The sequence below is a fragment of the Carassius gibelio genome, chromosome B1 (assembly GCF_023724105.1).
Source record: "Carassius gibelio isolate Cgi1373 ecotype wild population from Czech Republic chromosome B1, carGib1.2-hapl.c, whole genome shotgun sequence".
Lineage (NCBI taxonomy): Eukaryota > Metazoa > Chordata > Actinopteri > Cypriniformes > Cyprinidae > Carassius > Carassius gibelio.
In genome coordinates this window covers 22179397-22199879 of record NC_068396.1, presented here as the reverse complement: position 1 = coordinate 22199879, position 20483 = coordinate 22179397, and the positions used below count along the sequence as shown (strand labels likewise).

The 20483-nt window shown below is 39.3% G+C and overlaps 1 protein-coding gene across 1 annotated transcript in view; it reads right to left on the bottom strand.

Moving 5' to 3' along the window:
- Positions 1-20056, bottom strand: part of hhip (hedgehog interacting protein) — a 33048-nt gene extending 12992 nt beyond the window's left edge. Inside the window, exons 1-9 of the mRNA XM_052545632.1 lie at positions 19356-20056; positions 16322-16514; positions 12494-12635; positions 10329-10530; positions 3829-3980; positions 2762-2935; positions 2518-2661; positions 1858-1979; positions 432-555 (exon numbers count right to left, since the gene is read on the bottom strand). Of these exons, the coding sequence (XP_052401592.1) occupies positions 432-555; positions 1858-1979; positions 2518-2661; positions 2762-2935; positions 3829-3980; positions 10329-10530; positions 12494-12635; positions 16322-16514; positions 19356-19625 (1523 nt within the window). The 5' untranslated portion in view covers positions 19626-20056. The remainder of the gene's footprint in view (positions 1-431; positions 556-1857; positions 1980-2517; positions 2662-2761; positions 2936-3828; positions 3981-10328; positions 10531-12493; positions 12636-16321; positions 16515-19355) is intronic.
- Between the last annotated feature and the right edge of the window lie 427 nt (positions 20057-20483).

The following is a 20483-nucleotide window of genomic DNA, read 5'->3' as shown; positions in this document are numbered from 1 at the left end:
AAAAGCTCTTTTTCTTCATTGGGGTATGTGGCGAGTGTGTGTGTTGGCACAGTCAATAACACAGGAAAGATGGCAGTTTCCATTCGCAGTTTAACAATTACCACAAAAACCCAAAGAGGAGCAATATGAAAACGGAAGTATCTATTTTTTGGAAGCACAACTATTCAGTTTCTCTGACTGTTCAAGGGATATACCAATTACTTTTGCATAATGTAACCCGGGACTACAAAACCAGTCTTAAGTCGCTGGGGTGTATTATCCTGTGAGTATGGTATACACATTCTAATGTAAAACAATCGCTTCATTAGACTTTTTTTTTAATATTTTTTATATAATATAAATCTCAATATTGAAAAATTGGCACTTATGACTGGTTTTGTGGTCCATGGTCACAATTAATAATTCTAACATCATAAACTAACACAACATACCCATTTTTGTCTCCAAATACATAACTTCCATAAAGTCTTCTTGACTGGCATCCCCGGTAGATGAATCCACCAACTGGGACGGCACCTTCATTTGACCCCAAATCAAACACAGATGGCTCGTTTTCTGTGGGCAGACACAACAACAACTCACCATCAAGAAAGAAAAGCAGAGCAAGGTAACAATGGAGATGTGGTTTTACATTTTATGAGTTTTAGGTTATTTTTTTATGAGTTATGGTTTAACAGAAATCATCTGCATTGTTTAGATAATAACATTTTACATTTTTGTATCCATACTCGATGTCTTCAATCACCATTCTTACATGTGTCGCAAAGTTGATTTATCCCCATAATAACAGTTTTCTTTGTTTGTGTAAGGGATATCAATGTTTAGCACAATCTGTCAAGAGACCATTAGCACTTCACACAGGCTGGTTTTAATTAGCTATTCCCCAGACGGTTATAAAAACACTATGTAAACTTGATATGGACGGCTATGTGCATTTAATTAAATGTCCTTATTAAGCACCGTTAAGTTCACATTATAGCTCAAATAGATTAGGAAAAGGACACAAGGGGAAAGGGTGAGGTAATCCTACAATTACTATTGAGTGTTTGTGTATATTTGTTTAAGTTTGTATGGCTACAAAGATTAGAGCAGCTTAGGGAATAGCCAGTATTATATCCTTACAGTCGGAGCCCCATAAAACAATAAAATGTGATTTAATGAAGCAAGTCATTCACCATGGTGATGGTTTAACATCGTAAATGGCTTGGAGTTTGGGGTAATTTGGCACACTTGCGGGACAATCTTTTTGGGGTTTAAATGCATTGGCTGGGAGAAAGCCATATTTGTTTGCTGCCAATGTGTAAGGAGGAGTACGAGAAAGCCAATCCATTACTTTGGCCATAGGAAATAATATATATTCACTTCTGGGATTGATTTAGGGGTCTTAGTCAGCACGATTGAGAGATGGACTGCCATGCAAGTCGTTTTTTTTCAACAATGTACTAAATGACCATATAAATGCTCTTCGACAGCGATACATTCTATAGTTGTTCATACGCCTGCAAGTCCCTAGTGATTAAAAGAAGCATTTTACATTCAAAGTGTGTTCTCACGTTATGAAACAAGAGTGTTGTAATGGTTTTCTTGAATAAAGCGTTGATCGGTTTGTACGGAAAGTCTTAAATCATTTTTTTGGAACGTACCCCCATTCCATCGAAGACATTCTGTTCTCAGCAAAAAAGCTTAACATTATTTCATAACCAGTACATGGAGGGAGAATTTAATGTTTTGTGAAATACAATACAGGAACTTCTTGAGTGGTTGCCTGGTTGGAACTATTTGGCTTGTTGAAAAGCCTTTCTGCTTGTACAGTAATCCATCATGTTTTTAGAAACCTGCCACTTCTAACAGACATACCGTAGTCTTTCCCTTTGATGACCCGTAGGATCCTGCCTGTTGTCGTATTTTTGCCAACAGTATCTGTGCACAGGATCAGCAGACTCCCATTGGTGTCGACGCGGAGCTTATCCACTGCACACCTACAGCACACAATACCATTTTAATGCATTTTGCAAGACAGCAGCAGTGTAAACCAAAGTGCTATTTGTTATATGACACTTTAATATAACACTTAACATAATACACTTTAATTATATGGTATATGTGCTGGCGTGCACTTCTAATTCTAACAGGCTAAGATTAGCAACGTCCCTAAATTCCAGACAAATCTTAATGCTTGGTGATATTCTCCAGAAACTGTGCTTCCATCTTTATGGTAACTGTTTGGGAGTGTGCTTTTCCAGAATGAGGTCCATAAAGAAATTATTTACTGCATCTGGTGTAGAAGAACTTGACTAGCCTGCACAAAACCCAGACCTGAAGCCCAATGAACTGGAATGATGACTTCAAGCTAGACCCCATCGCCCAACATCAGTGCCTGAGGTCACTGATGTACAGAGGTACAAATTCTCACATTCAGGTTCCAAAATATAATATAAAGGATTCATAGAGTAGCTTTCCCTAAAAATCTAACAATTAATTTTTCGAAGGACAATTCAGTAAGATGTTTGACCTTACCTCCCTGGGTCATGCAGTCCATGGGCAAAGATTTCAGGGGGCTGATTTGTGCTGTTGAAATAGGGGTTGTTTCTGGGTATAGAGTAAGGGGTGCTACAGCAATCTGTGTCCACATCCACCCGAAGGACAGATCCTGTGAAATCACTAAGGCAGCAAAACACTCCATTGAAAATATTTGAAACTTTGCTTATATCGCTATTCAATATTACCTGATATATTACAGCTATAAGCATTCAAGACTTACCTCAGCCCATCCATCTCCTCCATATCGTCCAAAGTGATCATGCCATCACCTAAAAAGATGTGCAGAAGCCCATCAGGGCCAAAGAGGAGCTGCCCTCCCAGATGCTTTCGGTGGAGCTCAGCTACTTCCATTAAAACCCGAGTGGTCCTTGTGTCCACCTGGTTTGGGTTTTTCCTAAAACCAAATATTAAAACATATATATTTAAACCTAAATCCATCAATCAAAAAAAAAAAAAAAAAAACTCTATCCAAGTGTAGAAAATGGAAAACTAAATACATTTAAATACAAAATTGAATTGAGATATATATATATATACATATATATATATATATATATATATATATATATATACATATATATATATATATATATACATATATATATATATATATATATATATATATATATATATATATATATATATATATATATATACATATATATATATATATATATATATATATATATATATACATATATATATATATATATATATATATATATATATATATATATATATATATATATATAGTTTCAAATTATATTTATTGATTTAATAGTTTAATGATTATTCACTAAAAATCAGCAAATAAAATGACTGGTTATTTTGGCATTAGAAATGCTAATTTACAAAATGTATACTTTAGCAAGTTTGTTAATGCTGGGTATTCTGCATAGCAGCTGGGGAGCTGAAAACAATCAGAATAGATGTCAGCCTTTGTGATAATTCTATGTTGTGATTACATTTCTCTATAAAACATTCATCACTGTAAGTCAAAGCATTTCATGAGGAGCTCGGCTCCAAAACCGCATGGAAAACAAACATTACGCATGCTCGTCCATATGTGAAGTGTTTGATCCAAGGCCGTAACCACAAATTGACATTGGGGTAGGGCAGGGTTTTGTCCCCCCCCCCCCTTTTTTGTTTTGCCTTTTGAAATATCAAGGCAGACAGTTTGACAATATCTGAATATGAGGAAGGACACATCCCCCCATTGTCCATGATGGTTACGGCTCAGGTTAGTAACCTCTATGCTTGGTCAGATTTTGATTGGTTTCTCATTACCTGGACACAGTGTACTCGACTACACGAAGAATGTGGTCGTGTGGTCCGATAGCCCAGCGCTCTTGGTTGGTCGTGTAGGAGACATAGAGCTTTCCATTTTTCTTATAATTGGGGTGGAATGCAAGGCTTAGCAAGCCCCTTTCATCTCCTCCCTGCAAGTCAGATGGGGTACACAAAGAATCCAGAAGTTAATTATGCCCCTTTTTTAGATTGGGCTGGGCTGCAAAAAGCTAAAGCCGAGCCTCCCCATGTCCCCCTCTCTCTCTTCTTTTCCCCAAGCCTTTCTCCATCTCGGTCTCTCTCCATATGGGGGCCAGTTACCCCATGCCCTCTTGCCCCCTTGCTTTTTTTTCTTACCCCACCCCGCCCCTCCTTGACTACTGCATTACAAACGATTATAAAACATTTGACTTCAAGCAACCCCCCCCACCCAACACCCACCTTTTCACCAACCAACGATCGCTTGGTTATAGGTGCTTGTATTTGGGGCCAGGCTCCTCTGGGATGCCCAGGCCCTCTTTGCGGCCTCCATTGTGCAAGTGATTTGTGTGTGTAATCTTTGGGGGATATCCGTGAATGTAATGCCGAGGGCTGAAACAATTCATTAGCTCGCTCGCAGTTCATAGAGAGCACAAAAGTCCAGGATTCCTTTTGCCCCCTGTCCACCCTCTTCCCTCTCTCTTTTTTATTTTTAAACCCGTGCAAAATTTGAGCGAACCAAGAAAATGAATGGGCAGAAATAGAAAAAAAATACAACACTCCCACTGTCTTGGCAACAAGTTATAAAACATTGAAATTGCTTGTGTAATAGGTAAAACTTCTCATCCCGGAGGCTACTACATGAGTTGTCACTACTCTGGTGGTCCATTCATCATAACCCGTTGTAATAAGCAGCTATGTCGCTTTAGTTCCAGGGGAAAGTAATAATGTTGGGCTTTACACCCTTTCATCTTTCTAACTTTGTTTTCCTTCTGGCAACACAAATGAAGTGAATGAACAGATTGCTAAGCATACGCCTCATGAATGAACCAATGAATCAATGAATGAACAAACGGGTTTGAGGCAATTCCCTGAAAAATGATTATGATTTAATGCTTTGGGATAAGACGTAATGCCAGTTTAATTACAGCACATACACTAACAATTTAGTGATATTGGCTGTCAAATAAGTAAACAAATAGAGTTTTCATGAAATAAGCAGGCTGTGCCATCTCTGCGGCATTCCTTTTGGATTTCTCACAGGAATTCAGCAAAGAGAGGTCTTCTGTGGATTGCTTAACGGTGTGGTTCAGCTCCCAGTACACGCCAAAACATACAGATCATAAATTGGTCAGAGCGACTCTGTTGGGCTGTGCTGAAGTAATCTAATTCGAATATGCTTCAAGTGCTAGCGCTCCATCTCTGGAATGCTCTGGAGGAATTTGAATTGGATGTGTAGGGACATGAATAATAACACTCAGGAGGACTCTTTAGTAGACCACAAAGAATGAAATCACAAGCAAAACTTTGTGGTACCCATTAAATGTCTGTTCTACATTAGTCAAACACAAAATGAGGTTGGGTTGAGTTAACAGCAGGTTGATATCATATATCCATGCTCTGCTTTTTCAAATGAAAAGTTATTCCTTTCTCCAAAAACTCCCGCTCAACATGTTGGACTCCTGATGCACTGACCTGAATCCCAAAAACAAACACAGAGGGAGCAGGTCAAGTTAAGAATTCCAGAGAGTCGTATGATCTCAGACCAGGGACCACCAAAGAACATAATTAGCTGAAATATTAGCTTTTGCTAATGATCACTCCTTCAACAAGTAGGCACAAAAAAAAACGTATTTTTCCAGGCCTGTTCCTCTGGGTACTACCAAAAACTTAATTAAGAGAAGACAAACTTCATGATATTCTCCCTCCATCCATCATAGCAGATGCAGGGCTACGTGTACAAGCCTCTGCTTAGTTGCAACGCTTGTACATATTATTCCACTGTAGCTGCCACAGGAACTTTTCCATCAGGGCAACCTTGCAGCATGCCTATATCGACAGGAACAGTTCAGCTCCAAAATCTTGCTTCAAAACTTCATGGTCAGAGGTTCTACACTATGTTATTGTTAGCATTCTGCACATTGCCTGTTGCTTTGACAGCACAAAGATTAGGTTGTAACAGCTTCTTGAAAAGAATGCTAGTGAGAATACATCGGGATCAGTTGTACTCGCAGACAGGAGCATGAAGCACTACCGCCCCCCTCCTGGACCCCCATCCACCCCATCGGCAGCTGCTTGCCTTTCAGGCCTTGATGCATGGCCTGGCTTGCACATTGTTTCTGAGCACCTTTTGATCCTTATTGGCTCAGGCAATCCTACATAAAGAGACATTCCACCCGAGCTGATTGGAGAAAAACAATGCGTGCCTACCTCAAAGGCAATCTGAAATGCTCACACTAATTCAGAGCTCCATTTAGTTCAACACAATGAATCCCAAGACCCAAGTCAAATCCCCCTCCTCCACCTGTTAACACACATTAATCCTGTGACAGCGCTGGAGTGAGGATCGCTCACTTTCAAGCGGTGAAAAGAGCAGATCGAATTGTAGGATAACATTCACTTATTGCAGCGGCAGCTCTCTGGAGCAATCCACAAATCTTCGGAATGACTCCATCACAGGTGCTCATCCTGTCTCGGGGGTCCTCGCGAAGTCAAAACCTCGGCCAGGAAGCTATGTTAGATGACAGCTAAGCAGAAGCCGTTTCTCAAAGAGCACTGTTCAAAGAGTCAAAGGACGAGAGAGGAAAAGGTCCATTTGTCAAAGCTAGGATACTTCTTTTTTGACAGAGTCGAGAGCCCTCCTGCTCGTCGAGCTGAAAGAGCTCAACAGCTGTGCGTGTCAAGTGACAGAGTGCACAACATGCTGTGATCTATTTGCTTCGGCAAGAAATAGTTTTTTGCAGCTGGACCCCTTGAGTTAGTTGATACACCACAATGGAACTCTGCTCACATTGCATACAGATGTCTTCTTCACTATGTCTAGCAAGGACAACAACAAAGCGGTACCATACTTGTGTACCTATCACATCAACACAAACTAAATCAGGGCTGTTTAACACAAATAGTTTAGAAGATAAACACTTTAGGGTGCTGAAATCCTATGCTTCAGAATCACTGTATGACTTTTTTTTTGGCAATTGGAACAAGGTAAATAGTTTACCAAATATCCCAAAATAGATAACTGGTAGTTAACCATTTTAACTACCTCCGCTGATAGCACTCTTACTTTGTTGAAACCAATCAGACTGGTGCAGGGTTGCGCTTGAAGACCAGCCACAGATGTGAGAGTGTAATAAAGTAGTCTGCAATAAATCAAATAGGACCACAGACCTACAACATGCTTCCACAGTAGCCAGTGCAATCCACCTAGCTAGATCTATGCAGCAGAAACCAAGAAGGCAACCCTTCTCTGGGTCAAAACCAATAAGGTGTTTGATCCATGACACTTTCTTTGGAAGATCCGAATTGAGACAACTGGGTCAGTGACAGTGTCTATGATAAATAAAAAAAATTAAAATAAAAAAAATCTTTCTAAAAATCAAATGACCAAGCTCTAAGTAATGTGCTCTTTGTATGCATGTTGGTTTCGTATGGTTTTAAAAAAATTATATTAAAACATTTCAGTGACTAAAAATTTCATGCGGTGTAACTATAAAGTAAAAGGTAATATTTTTCTCACATTTTGAATGAATGTTTGGTCACACTTTATTTTAGTGTCCAATTCTCACTATTAACTAACCATTATTAACTATGACTTTTGCCTCAATTTACTCCTTATTTGCTGCTTATTAATAGTTTATAAGGTAGTTGTTAAGTTTAGGGTATTGGGTAGGATTATGGATGTCATGCATTATATGTACTTTATAAGCACTAATAAACAGCCAATATGTTAATAATAGACATGCTAATAAGCAACTACTTATTAGTGTGAATTGGACCCTCTACTAAAGTGTTACCAAATGTTTTTTTCTTCTATCTTTTGTATTTTTATTAAATAGCATGAATTATTAATGGATGAATATCAATAAGGGTAAAATAATCCCATTTTAAGAGATTTATTGAACTTGAAACAGTCATAAGTGTCTGAAAGTGTCCTCTTATATAATTTCCTGTTGATTTCTGCATGTTTCTGTTGGTTGGTGACACCAAGTTACTTTGATCTGGTGGACAAAAGTCTGTTCAAATGTTTTTGTTTTTGCTTTAAATAACAGCAATAAATACCAATTAAAAGGTTTTCTTATTTATTATATTAGGACATTATCTACTTTATGACCCCCAAGATATATTAATTTTAATAATTTTTAATTAATAAATTAAAACCATGCCATCATAGATGATGTGTATTTAAGTCATTGCATGTTTTAGCAATACATCTGGACAAATAAAAAAGGGGGAACTTCACTGATCCACCTGTGATAAAAAGAAATACAAAAAAAATAAAAACATCATAAAGGTGGTAAGAATAAAGGGAATGGGAGATGATCGGTCGTGTCTCTGCATTTCAATACACAACTTCTGTCAGCAATTGGAGAAGCACAAGTAGCACAGAATATTTGATAATGTCACACAGTTTGTGTGCATGTGTGAGTGACTAAAGAGATACGGTTTCATCAGAGAACACCCACGGCGCTCTGGGAGACTCCCTTCAGTAGACAGAGCATTGTTTCCAAGCAGTTTGTCTTAACTGGCAGTAAGGGGATTGAAGGAGATACAGAACATTAGAATCAAAGTCATGATAAAACACTATCATCCCCCTTCATGCCCAAGTCGGCTCCCAGCGGGTCTCCAGACCTTCCATGGGCACAAAGGCCACATGTCCTGTTGATGCTCTGAGTAAACACAGCCGACTTGGAATGATAACGACTAAACTTGACAGAATGGCACTCTTGGGGTCTGCTGGTGCTCTATCGTACTCTAATTGTCATAATGATTGCTTTATCCACAACCAATTATGTTTAATGATGATAAGGCACATTGGGGTTCTTTCCTGTGGGGCTGTTGCATGTTGAGTCCATAATTGCTATTTCTCCTTTTATAAGTGAAGCAACGCGAGGTATGCAATACACATAAACTTCCTGTCAAAAAGCAGGTCTCTTCCTACATCTCCGGACACTTGCTAAACAAAATTCTCTCGAATTACAGAATGCTTCAGTTCTTGTGGGGGCAGATAAACATCTGTTGTGACACATGCCAAAACTACTACTGACAGACATGCATGTAAGCGAATGCTACAGCTGGCAACATTTCAGCTTTTCTCACTGATCCTCAACTATCAAACACAAGGTTTCCTCTGCTGGCAGTCAGGTTGACAGCAAGCAAACCACACACATAGCAGCCCACATACAGAATACATTTGTATAATAATACCATTTTTGTGCCAACACTATTTTTGGCGTCAGTATCACCCTCCATTCAGGTTTTGATTTGTGGTGGGAGGAGAGGAAAAATGGAAATAAATCCATAGAAGTTGTTACTGTGCTCCTTAAAAGATTCTATTCTGTTAGGGTGCTTCGTTTCTCCCACCTCGGCTTCATCTGAGAAGGTGCCAAACCAAAATGATGAACAACAGATCTTCCAGGTTTCAGCAAGGCTTCGTGATTTATGTGAGACAGACTTCTCTGATGGTGGGAGGTCAGGCTGCATGAATATCAAATAGGAGCTAGTTCCTCTTCAGAGGCAGATATGTCAGCAATGTTGGGCGTGAAAACGGTAACATTTTGAGATGTACCAAAGATTTACCATTATTGGCATCCCTAACAAAAATACTTAATACCAATCCACCGGGATATGATTTGGAAAAAAAAAAACAGTCTCCTGATAAATGAATGGCACTGTATCATCTCAAATGTGCACTTTTGTCATTTTTGGTTTAGCTGCATTAGCTGACGCGGAATTTGTCTTTTTATGATCAGAGTGAAAGAAATAATTAGATTTAGTCAGACTAAATGATTGGAGAAGTCCAGTATTTAACACAAGAGAGAAGTCATTTTGGCATTTTGATTGAACATTATGAAGTCAAAAAAAAAAAAAAAGATGAACAAAGGAATGAATATATTGTACAAAATACGAGCTGTAACATGTATTTACAAAATAGGTGTGAATTTTAATTTCATGCTGACTTTATTCCTTTTATAGAAATTCAGCTCTATTCACAGTAAGCTATTTTTTTTTTGTGTCTTTTAGATTAAAACATGTCCAAAAACAAGGTTTTTACCAAGAATAAGGAAGGAGATCAAGTATATATTGTATTATTTCAAATTTGTTTCTCTAAAAAAGCTTTGAAAGTGTTTTTCAGCTCAATGATGAGACTGGAATCCTAGTCTGATTACTGTAAATACATTTCCTATTTGTTTCCGTATATATAATTCTTCTTCATGAAAAAACAAATCAAGTATATAAAACATTGCCAGTCCAGTAAACTGATAACACCTCAATGGCAACAAACAAAAGCTTTCGCTTACCTTTATGCCGCTTTGGACCAGCTTATGAATGTCCAGAAAAGGCTCTTTCAGAAGCTCCATGTCATGTGTTAGGACACGGACAAAGCCTTCCTTCTCCAAAATAAAAAGCCGCTGTGATCCATCCCCACAATGCACCACACCAACAGGCTGTTGAAGACCACTAAGGATCTCCTGAGTGCAGTAGCAGTTGTGTTTATGTTTTCTATAGGAAAGGAATGGAAAGGTTAGAAATTTAGATGGGTAAGTTTATGCATCAGGCTTTTAAGTTGTTGTCTTAAGTTTTTTTTTTTGTACAGAAAACAGTAGAACTGTATAAGTTTAATCGTTATGAACAGGTTTATTACAGTTAGGAACAGAACAGAATATTTTCTGCTTGACAGACTGGTTTGGGAGTAGACTGAATAAAACGCCACAGGAGAAGTTCATTTAACATAGTCAGAACTCAGAAGATAGGGGCTCTCAAGCTGTGAAACAAGTGTTCCATGAACCACAAATCACATTTGATGTGGGGACACGCCAACTCACATTATGCCTTAAATAAAACAAGGGCATCAGCAGTGTGGGTGCTCCTGTTAACAATCAGACTTAGAGGGATTTTCCATAGATGTAATAGGGGGTGAACTGGCAGCAAATGTATGTCTGACGTCTCGTGCCTGAGCTGTAGAATAACGTCAGTCTGACGTGTTTGCAGTGACTGTGCCTGATCAGATATGCTCCTTTACTGGCCCTTCGCATTGGGAGGTCCGATGAAGAATTATGGCGTTCATTTACGATGACTGTGGGTTCGGAGACTTCTCAAAACAGCTTGTCAATATTTGCCTCAGAAATTCACTATCAGAATTATCCAATTAACTACCACAGCATGAAGGGTTCTAGAAATTATAGTTGCGAGAAAAAGGAGACACGAATTGCTAGTAACAACATAACTTGCGACCATAGTTGGCTAACAATGTTTTTTGAGTCCTACAGGTGGTCTTGTTGACTACACATACGCGTCCATCATTGTAAATTGTGAAAAGTGAATACTTAAGCCTTTTCCTAATACTAATGTGAGGTTACAATCAACAGGATATTCAGCTATGGGCTAAAATCAGAGCCAGTCCCAGATGACATCCCTAGCTATGTCCTGTCTCAAATGGTCAAAGCCCTCTGGCTGTCCTCAACAGCTCATAGTTCCTGCAGTATAAGCACTTTCTTTGTGTTCTTAAAGCTGGCTAAACTCAGTCTGGACACAAAGCTCTGGCTTGGAAAGAGGGGCAATGGACCAGTGAACGAGTACATGCAGGAATGTTGTGACACGGAAGGTTATTCAGGCGTGTTTTGTCTCTAGTGTCCTTGTTGAGGCTGCCCTGATGACCTAGTAGTTGAAGCAGGCTAGTCCTACTGGGCCATGGGACATTAGATGGCCATAAGGAAGCTTCTCTCATGCCTGAATATGAATGTTTTCAAACTCAGATGTCATTACAGGGAATACCTCACCCAAATAAATTGCAATTCCGTCATTATTTTATCACCCTCATGTCGCAATGTTACAATGAATGGGAACTGGAACATTCAAGTGACAAAAGTACCATGAATGTAGTTCATAGAGTTTGTTCACTGGATTCCAAGTCTTCTGAAGTTATACAGTAAAATTTGTCGAACTAAGTCGATATTCACTGATAATCTTCCTTGCTACTGGCTGTTGCAATGGGATTCTGAGCGGAACCAATTAGAACCATTTATGAATCATTTAGACTGGTTTTGTGAACCGGATCAAACGATTCTGACTCAAAAGAATAATTTGGTCACAAATCAGACACTGTCACTTATCTTATATACACTAATTGAAGTGCCAAGGAGAGCTAGTACAGTTGTCGAGATTTTTGTGAATACTGACTTTAATCTTTGTTGTTGTGACTTTGAGCAGATGAGGTATATCCATATATCCGTATGTATATACATATAATATACATGGGGGGGGGGGGTATGGCACTTTAGAGCTTGACAGCCCCATTTTAATTTCATTATATTGAAAAGATTGACCAGGACATTCTTCACAAATTCACCTTTTGTATCTGGAATGACATGAGTAAATAAATATTGACAGATTTGTATTTTCAGGTGAGCTATTTCTCTACTGTTCAACAAAGAAGTGTGTGTGTGTAAAACTGAATCGAGGATACCTGTTAATCACTTCTATTTTTTCATCTAACAGGTAGTTGGAATCTCTGCGCAGTTGCTTTCTGTGAAAATCTGGAAAGCACAGGCCTCCGTCCTTCCTTCCATAGTACTGGCAGAACTCGTCCACGTCGGCTTGGAACAGTTCTAAAAAACACAGACAGACAGACAACTGGTCTCAGCCTGAGACAGACACCACACAGGGTCCACGGATGATGTAATCACCTCCAAAACCAACTGAATCCCCTACAGTCAAAGCTGTACTCGAGTCAAGTATGTCCTCAGCCATCAGACGGCTTATTGTGTGGGCGTTTTGGTGGTGATTCCGGTGCCAAGCTTAATTCCTATCTTGACTATGGTGCATTTATGAAGTACTGAGTCTCAAATCAAGACATTTGTTTTTGCCTCTCATATCTGACAAGTGCAAGTCATGGCCATTCATACGGGTCCAGACTCCAGACCTTTAACCATTTGTTAAAAACGGTCATATTTGACAGAGCCACAATGATACACACTTCTGGGTGCTACAATTATGTGATGGTTGAACCACAGTGAGGTATTATAAACCGCTTCAGACATGTGTGGTCCGTATGTGGGAAGTTTGTGAGTTTAATTAAACCCAAAAATGCCAAACGCTCAGTCTGTATCTCCTTTGCTGTTATATCTTTCAGCAGAAACGTGCAGGTCAAATCCAAATAAATGATAAGTACACACCCAAACTGATTGATTATATTTAAGAGATTAAGTTTGCTTGGTTACCTTCACGGAAAACACCCTTATTTATTTCTCCAGTCGTAGCCAAAATAAATTCGCCATAATTTACACATCTAGAGTTGAGGAATGTGCGATGAAAATTCTGAAAATTAACTGTGTGGCAATTAAATCGCAGTCGGTTTCTAGGAACCTTTTGGCTGAATGAGCAGCACGACAACAAGAAGAGAGAACAGGACTCGGTTTGGCAGCCGCTGTGACCTAAAAACCTCATTGATATGGTTACCACCTTAGCTTAGCCCTCTCATGGGGAGAAGTAGAGCAAATACAGCAGTGATAGAAACACAAACAGCCTCCTCTCCTTCCTTTCATCTCCAGTGAACCCCCCATGCCACTTGATGAAGGGGGCTGCGTGTGGGAGGGAAGCAACAGCACCAACAACAGAGGTGATAGGATATCCCTAAACATCTAAACACAACAGTGAGATCAAACACACACACACAACCACCACCTCCACTCACACTGCCATACCACCCACACTCAAACCGCAGTGGTTATCTTGGGCCTGCTGGTGTGAGTGGTAAGGGTCTGGGAGTTGTTGTCAATAGCAGTTGAGAGGTCAGAATCTTTATGTAGTTCCCACACTTTTGAACCTCCATGATTTTCTGTATCCTTTCATGGCCATATTTCACATCGATGGAAAAAATAAAATTTTAATTCAGACTATTTACTATAATTCAGACTTATATGGGAACCTCTTCAAACTATCTTGATTCAACAATTATTACAAAATCAATTGAAATCATTATTTATGAAGACCAAATCATTTCTAAGCCTTAGAGAATTTATTTTTTAAATAAACTTGGTTTTTCATTACATTTTTTTTCTACATTCATGGTTCCCTGAAGAACCTTAAATGTAGTATTTCCAATGGACAGAGGATTCCTTGTAATGAAAAAGGGTTATTCAGATTATTAAAATGTTCTTTATACTAAGGAGAAAATGGTTCTTTTGGAACAGAAGAACTGTCCACTGAAAGGTTCTTTGGGAAACCCAAAATGGTTCTTCTATTGTATCGCAAAAACCCCTTTTGTATTCTTTTTTTTGAGAATGTGGGAAACTCTTTATGTCTCCGTTATATCTATGAGGTCATGGGGATCAAAACCAAAAAAAGTGTCTGTTGATGTGGGGTGTGAATATTATCTTCTCAAAACTACTTTTTGGTGGCAATATCTGCAACAGGTCAAGTCTTAACCTCCCAACCTCTCACTTGATTAGATTTTGTGTTATCCAGTTATGCTTTAACATTCCTGAATATTTTAGATGTTAAAATCTAACCTTATTTAACCAAACCAATTCAAATTTTAATCTTCACCAAATCAAATAAGATCAACACATTAAACAGACAACTGTAAAAATGAATATCTGGAACTGAAATGTTTCTCCTTAATCTCAGGGAACTGAAAGCAAACAGCATGAAATTATGAAGGCACTTTGATTACTGTTGAAAACCATTGTGCAATCACGGTCTAAAAAACATGGTTATAAAATATGGATAGAAATGAATCACATGAACTGAAAGGACTGTCTAATTTGAACAATTTATAACTTCCCTAAACATGGCGAAAACACTGTGTGGCCTCAACTACGGTCTCAGCCCCTCCGCAACATGCTCTAGTTTTATTGTACTGGCCTACAAAAAACAGGACAGAGAGAAAGAGACTCCACATCGTCAGCACTATAGTTATACTTCCATCTGGTTATCTTCCAAAGCAACCTGGGTGGCCACCCAAAGCACTTGACATCTTGATGCACTTCAGCAGTTTTACATATACACAACCTTTGTAGAAAAATAAATGTGTCATTCGTCACCACATATGCTGATTTGGGAGGGGGAGAGGGGAGGGGGTAGAGTCTTTTGGCCCCAGCTCCTGTTCTCAGAGTCTTTACCACTATTTTTTCTCTCTCTCTCTTTCCCATACGCTTACTCCCTCTACAAAGAGTCGCAACAGACAGCACACCCTTATTTATCTGTTTAGCAGAGGAAGACGGAAAGGTAAACTGTATGAATAAAGTGTCTCATTTTTGTCGGCCTATTCGCATTTCCGTGGGTGCCTATGTGCGTGTGGCTTGCGTTTGCTCTCTGTTTGCATATCGGCCCCAATCTAATCTGTTATGGCTGTGCTGATAGGAAGAAGATTTGGTCTGGCGGCCAGCTTTTGCATACCATTCCATCTGATGGAATGCATCATGCAGCGAATGTTGCAACACTATAGAGCAGCTATTGGATGTTTGCTCCTGATGTCATTCATGTTTGGGAGAAAATACAAACCTCATGATGGCTTAGAGCTTTTCAGGTCTTCAGACTCCTCCGCACTGCCATCTGCCCCCCCCCCCCCTTATGTTTCAGAGGACTTAATGTTTGTCTTTTCATTGAACGTAGGCTGCCACCAAGAAAAACAAACTGATTATGTGAGCACTGCCTTGAACAGGCCTCGTTTTCCGTTGCATCCTGTAAAGTGTGTGTCGTGTGAGGTGTGAGTGTCAGTCATGTCTAGACCATAGTCAGACTGCGCACACACACGCACATAAACGCCAAAAACATCTTGGCAGGTTGTGTTGACGTAAAATAAGACGCTTGCCAAAGGACCGAAGGGAAGAAACAGGTCATAAAATCATTCATTTACAGCTAAATTTTTTATAACTGTTTTTGGGGGATGTTTCTGAGCTCTTCATTTAGTTTGTCACAACTTATTTATTTGAAATATCACATTTTTTTCATTTATATTTCTATAATACCAATTATTTGAGGCCTTTTGTGATGCTCAAGTCAATGCAAAGTTTAAAAAAGAAAGAAAGAAACAGCAACAAGTGGCTCCTGAATAGCATTTCTTGAACATCAGATGAACGAAGCTCTCCGTTACAAAGTAACTTTGCTGTGCAAGAGCTGTCAGGGATATTTAGCTTTCTCCCACAATGGGACTTTACGGTCTGATGCATTAACCTGAGGTCATTTGTTCAAATGGACTTAGAATAACTGCAATACAGACGAGCGATGTTCCTGATGAACTTACTCATTATCTTATCTTAAATAAAACTCTTGCATTGATCTCGTTTGTTACCTGGTATGTGTCCCCGGCAGGTGTAGTAGAACTCTTGGCAGTAGTCGTGACATAAGCGGGGTAGATCTTGTTCTCTGCGTGGTGCCTTTTCAAGTTTGGGCGAGTGGAAGAGCATCTGGGCATGTGGTGAGCAATGGGCACACTTAATCTCCTCCAGCAGTCTAGAACACTCTGTGTTATTAGTTGAGAAGATCTGAGGAACCAAAAACAACCAGCAAAGGTTAGAACTGTGGTTCTTATTGAATGGCTAATCCAAGTTTCACTCATGCTACAAAGCTGTTCCCATATATTGACTATGTATTGTGTCTTTAATTTATATATATATATATATATATATATATATATATATATATATATATATATATATATATATATAAAAATAAAAATCAAACTAGGTGGTTTGACACATTATATATATATATATATATATATATATATATATATATATATATATATATATATATATATATATATATATATATATATATATATATATATATATAAAAATCAAACTAGGTGGTTTGACACATTTTTGGAATGTTTTCTCATTAATTGGACGCAATTCACATTCTAAACATCTCTCTTAACAAACACCACACATCCATGTGGGCTTGATTTCTCCTGATTTGTTTATTTGAGCTCACAAACAGCTAGCCAAAATTGCACCTCGCATGGCAGCTGAACCCATGCTGGAGCGAATGGACCGAAATGAGGATACTCAAAAATGTTTCTTAAGTCACCAAACAAAAGTAAACAGTAGATTAGGGCCGAGAAAATGAGCAGGCTTATTTATGTAACAAATTAGCTGTAATAAAACAACAATGTAATCTGCTCCCTTCCCTAGACATGCTTGCCTGTGCCGCAGCAGTCTGGTAGACCTCCCTCTCTCTGTGTGAGGTCCATTTGTAAACACCAATTTATAGATAGACGGGCACATCATTCCCGTGCTGGTATCAACAAATTAGCAGTCTGTCCAAGTCAATTAGCCCAGCAGACAGCCCACTGCTCTGCGTAGTAAACCATTTTGACAGATTTCTTTGATTTTGATTCTCCAGATTCTTTGGAGTGAATCAAAACCATCTTTGTGGGTGGAAGATAAACGGTGTCCAAGAAATGTATTGACACCTCCATATGATCCAGAGAGTTTGGAACGTGAATTTTCAAGTGCTCTTCGCTCTCAGTCTCTCAGAGGTTGGTGTGTTAGCCTGGTCTGTAAGTGGCAACTCTCCTGCTTTAAACTGCCCATTGATTTAGTGAGCCATGGACTGGCACATGGTTCATGGAGAGAAGCATTTGTGTGCTCTCAACCATGCACTCTACCCATATGTTGCCGGGATAGGCTCCAATGTTGCCATCACCCTCACCAGCAACAAGAGGACCTTTGTTTTTTTGTGTTTTCCAAAAAATGCCAAAAGTTGTTCAGAGCTGCTTCAAATCACACCACGGTCTACATCACAGCCTTTTAAGGCCATACGTAACGACTGTCGAAACATGCCAGTGCAAACAGGAGGCATATATGAGCTTAAGTCCAACTGTCCGTTACTTATTTAATAGTAGATGTTTTGAAATACTGTGGTTCGGCATGAAACGTCATGACAGTCATGTTTAAATAGTGAAATCTGAGCAGATGTTGGGATTACGCATCACGGCGCACAATATCATTTGTCACTGGAACTGACAGAACAAATGTAAACACAAAGACTCATTTGAAAACAATGGCTTGTCATTTAGGGACAAACAATGAGGGCAACTACAGCTCACAAGTTCTCAGTTAGGTGCCAGAAAAAGGCGATCGATGATCAAAGTTAACACAAACGTAAGATTAAACAAACAGGCCATATACCGAATGAATCACCTGACTCACGGAATTCACAGTTTAGCCACAACTGAGCTAACTTCCCCACAAAACCTGTAAGCTTTTATTAAACAGCTTAAGTTAAACCATTTTGGCCCTCTGGGAATTTGTGTAAGTAAGTTTGGGGTGTGGAGCAGGACAACCCTTCACTCAAAGGCATTAACTAACACTTGGACAGAGCCGAGGACTGGGGGAGAATGATGTTCTCCAACTTCACCCATTAGTGAAACTAACAAGCACAATGGTGTTGTTGTTATTCTTTTGCCATAAGCAAAAAGACTCCGTGTGTGGGCAGTGTAGTGGGGAGGAGGAGATGTCGACTCTTTTTTGTTCCATTCAGCCTTGCTCTTATTTGCATGACTTGAGCAAATTAAATGATGCAATATGGCTTTTTGTCACAAACCGACGTGCGATGCCACCCAGCCGCGCGTATGTCGTTTTGCGGTGGTTGTTTACATGAGAAAAGCGAGCGATTCCTCGGCATAGAATGTGTTCATTGATAAAACTATCGAGGTGAATCCTCTCACGTCTATAGAAAGCCTCAGAAAGGTGCGATTCATTGCCGGTCGAGAGACTTTTGTTTCCCATCTGTTTTATGTAAATTATATCCATCTCTACGAGAAGCACATGCTGTCACCTAAACATCAGCGTCAACAAAAGTTGCGCGAAACGTCTAATCTATACATACAAACATTTAACTGCAGGAGCACAGTATTTAAGAGCGATTCCGATTTCGGAAACACAATACTGCAGCAATTGAGCATGAAAATTAAGTGATTTCATTCATACGCCTCGTGCTGTGCTCGCGGGTCCGAGCACAGCACAAGTCCGAGCGAGAACCGCGGTCCGAGCGGTTTTTAATTGTTTTCTACGTAATCACGCGCGACGTCTTTAGCCACTGCGAACGATCTTGCCGTGTTTATCAGCGTTTATCAACTTCTCAAACCGCGTCTCGAGACTCGCGCGTTCTGTTACACTGCGCTGCGTGCGTCTTGCTGACCGTTTTAATGCAAAACGTCTTCAATGCACACAGTGCGCATATGCATTCATATGTTCATTACAAAATCAACAAATAATCCACTATATACTGCTGTTGCAAACATCTTGAAATCAATGGCATAACAAAACACACAGGAGAATCACTAGGTCAGTTTGAGGCTGCAGGAAGCCTGAACATACCCGAGCATCTCTCCGATGGAGGATCTGATACGGAGCTCTTCTGGACGGACAGCAGGACACGCGAGGATAGAGCCTGTGACAAACCTCCCCTCCGCCGCTTCCCTCCAGTGACTGTTTTCTCTCCTTCTTCTTCAGGCGTTTCGGCAGACTTCCATCGTAACATCTCCTCCTCCTTGGACTTAATTCTCCTTTCTCGTCGAATTTCGCATCACTACATTCCCAAAAATTGGCCGCGATGGCCAACAAGAGCACAAATTTCAAATGCATCATTTTCAGAGGGATTAAACCAAAAGCGGTACACGCGACTGTTCAGAAATCAGGACTGCTGTATGACAGTCCCCAAGCGTCCAGAAAGTTGTTATAGAATTACTAATTTTGATTAAAGCAATTATTTGCTAATAAAGCAGTCTAAATTAAATAATAGTAATAGAACGAAAAAAGAGAAAGCAATTACGATAATAAATTAAGACAAGTGCTGGTTATTATGCTGTTAAAGTGGGGGAAAAAACATGATACTGTGTTTTTATAAGAAATAAAAAAATAAAATAAAAAAAGTAATCGGATTAGGCTATATGCAGAAATTGTACGTCTCCTTTCCCAAAAGTTAAATCCCGTTGGTGCACAAAGGTTGATGCGTGTGATCAAAAGTTGCAGTAAGTTGTCTGTTGCATGCTCTTCAGTGCACTCACATGTTTCCCTTCGCTCTTTCCACCTTCTTTTTAACCAGCGCGCGAGAAGGGGAACGCGCACGATGACGTCTATCCAGTCCGGGAACGCGCGTCATCATGTAAGTAAAGTATTATACACACTAAGTGTCATGTTCACGGAAAACAGTGTTACATTGCGTTCACTACACATTTTACCGAGCGCATGTTTATCCGTATCCATTTGCTCATTACAGTTAAAATCTGTTACTTTTTTAATGAATGTAAAATATAGATAAAATAAATATTTTATGTTGGATTATATCTTATTCAGTTCTTGTTTATTGCATTATTTCACTGACGAGAGTTACACTGACTTGTCTTTGTGTGTGGTACTGTGGTCTGCCTTATTACTGACCGCAGTTGCTGGAAAGACCACTTTTAATGAACTTCATCCAAAGTCATCATGATGCTTTCCATAATG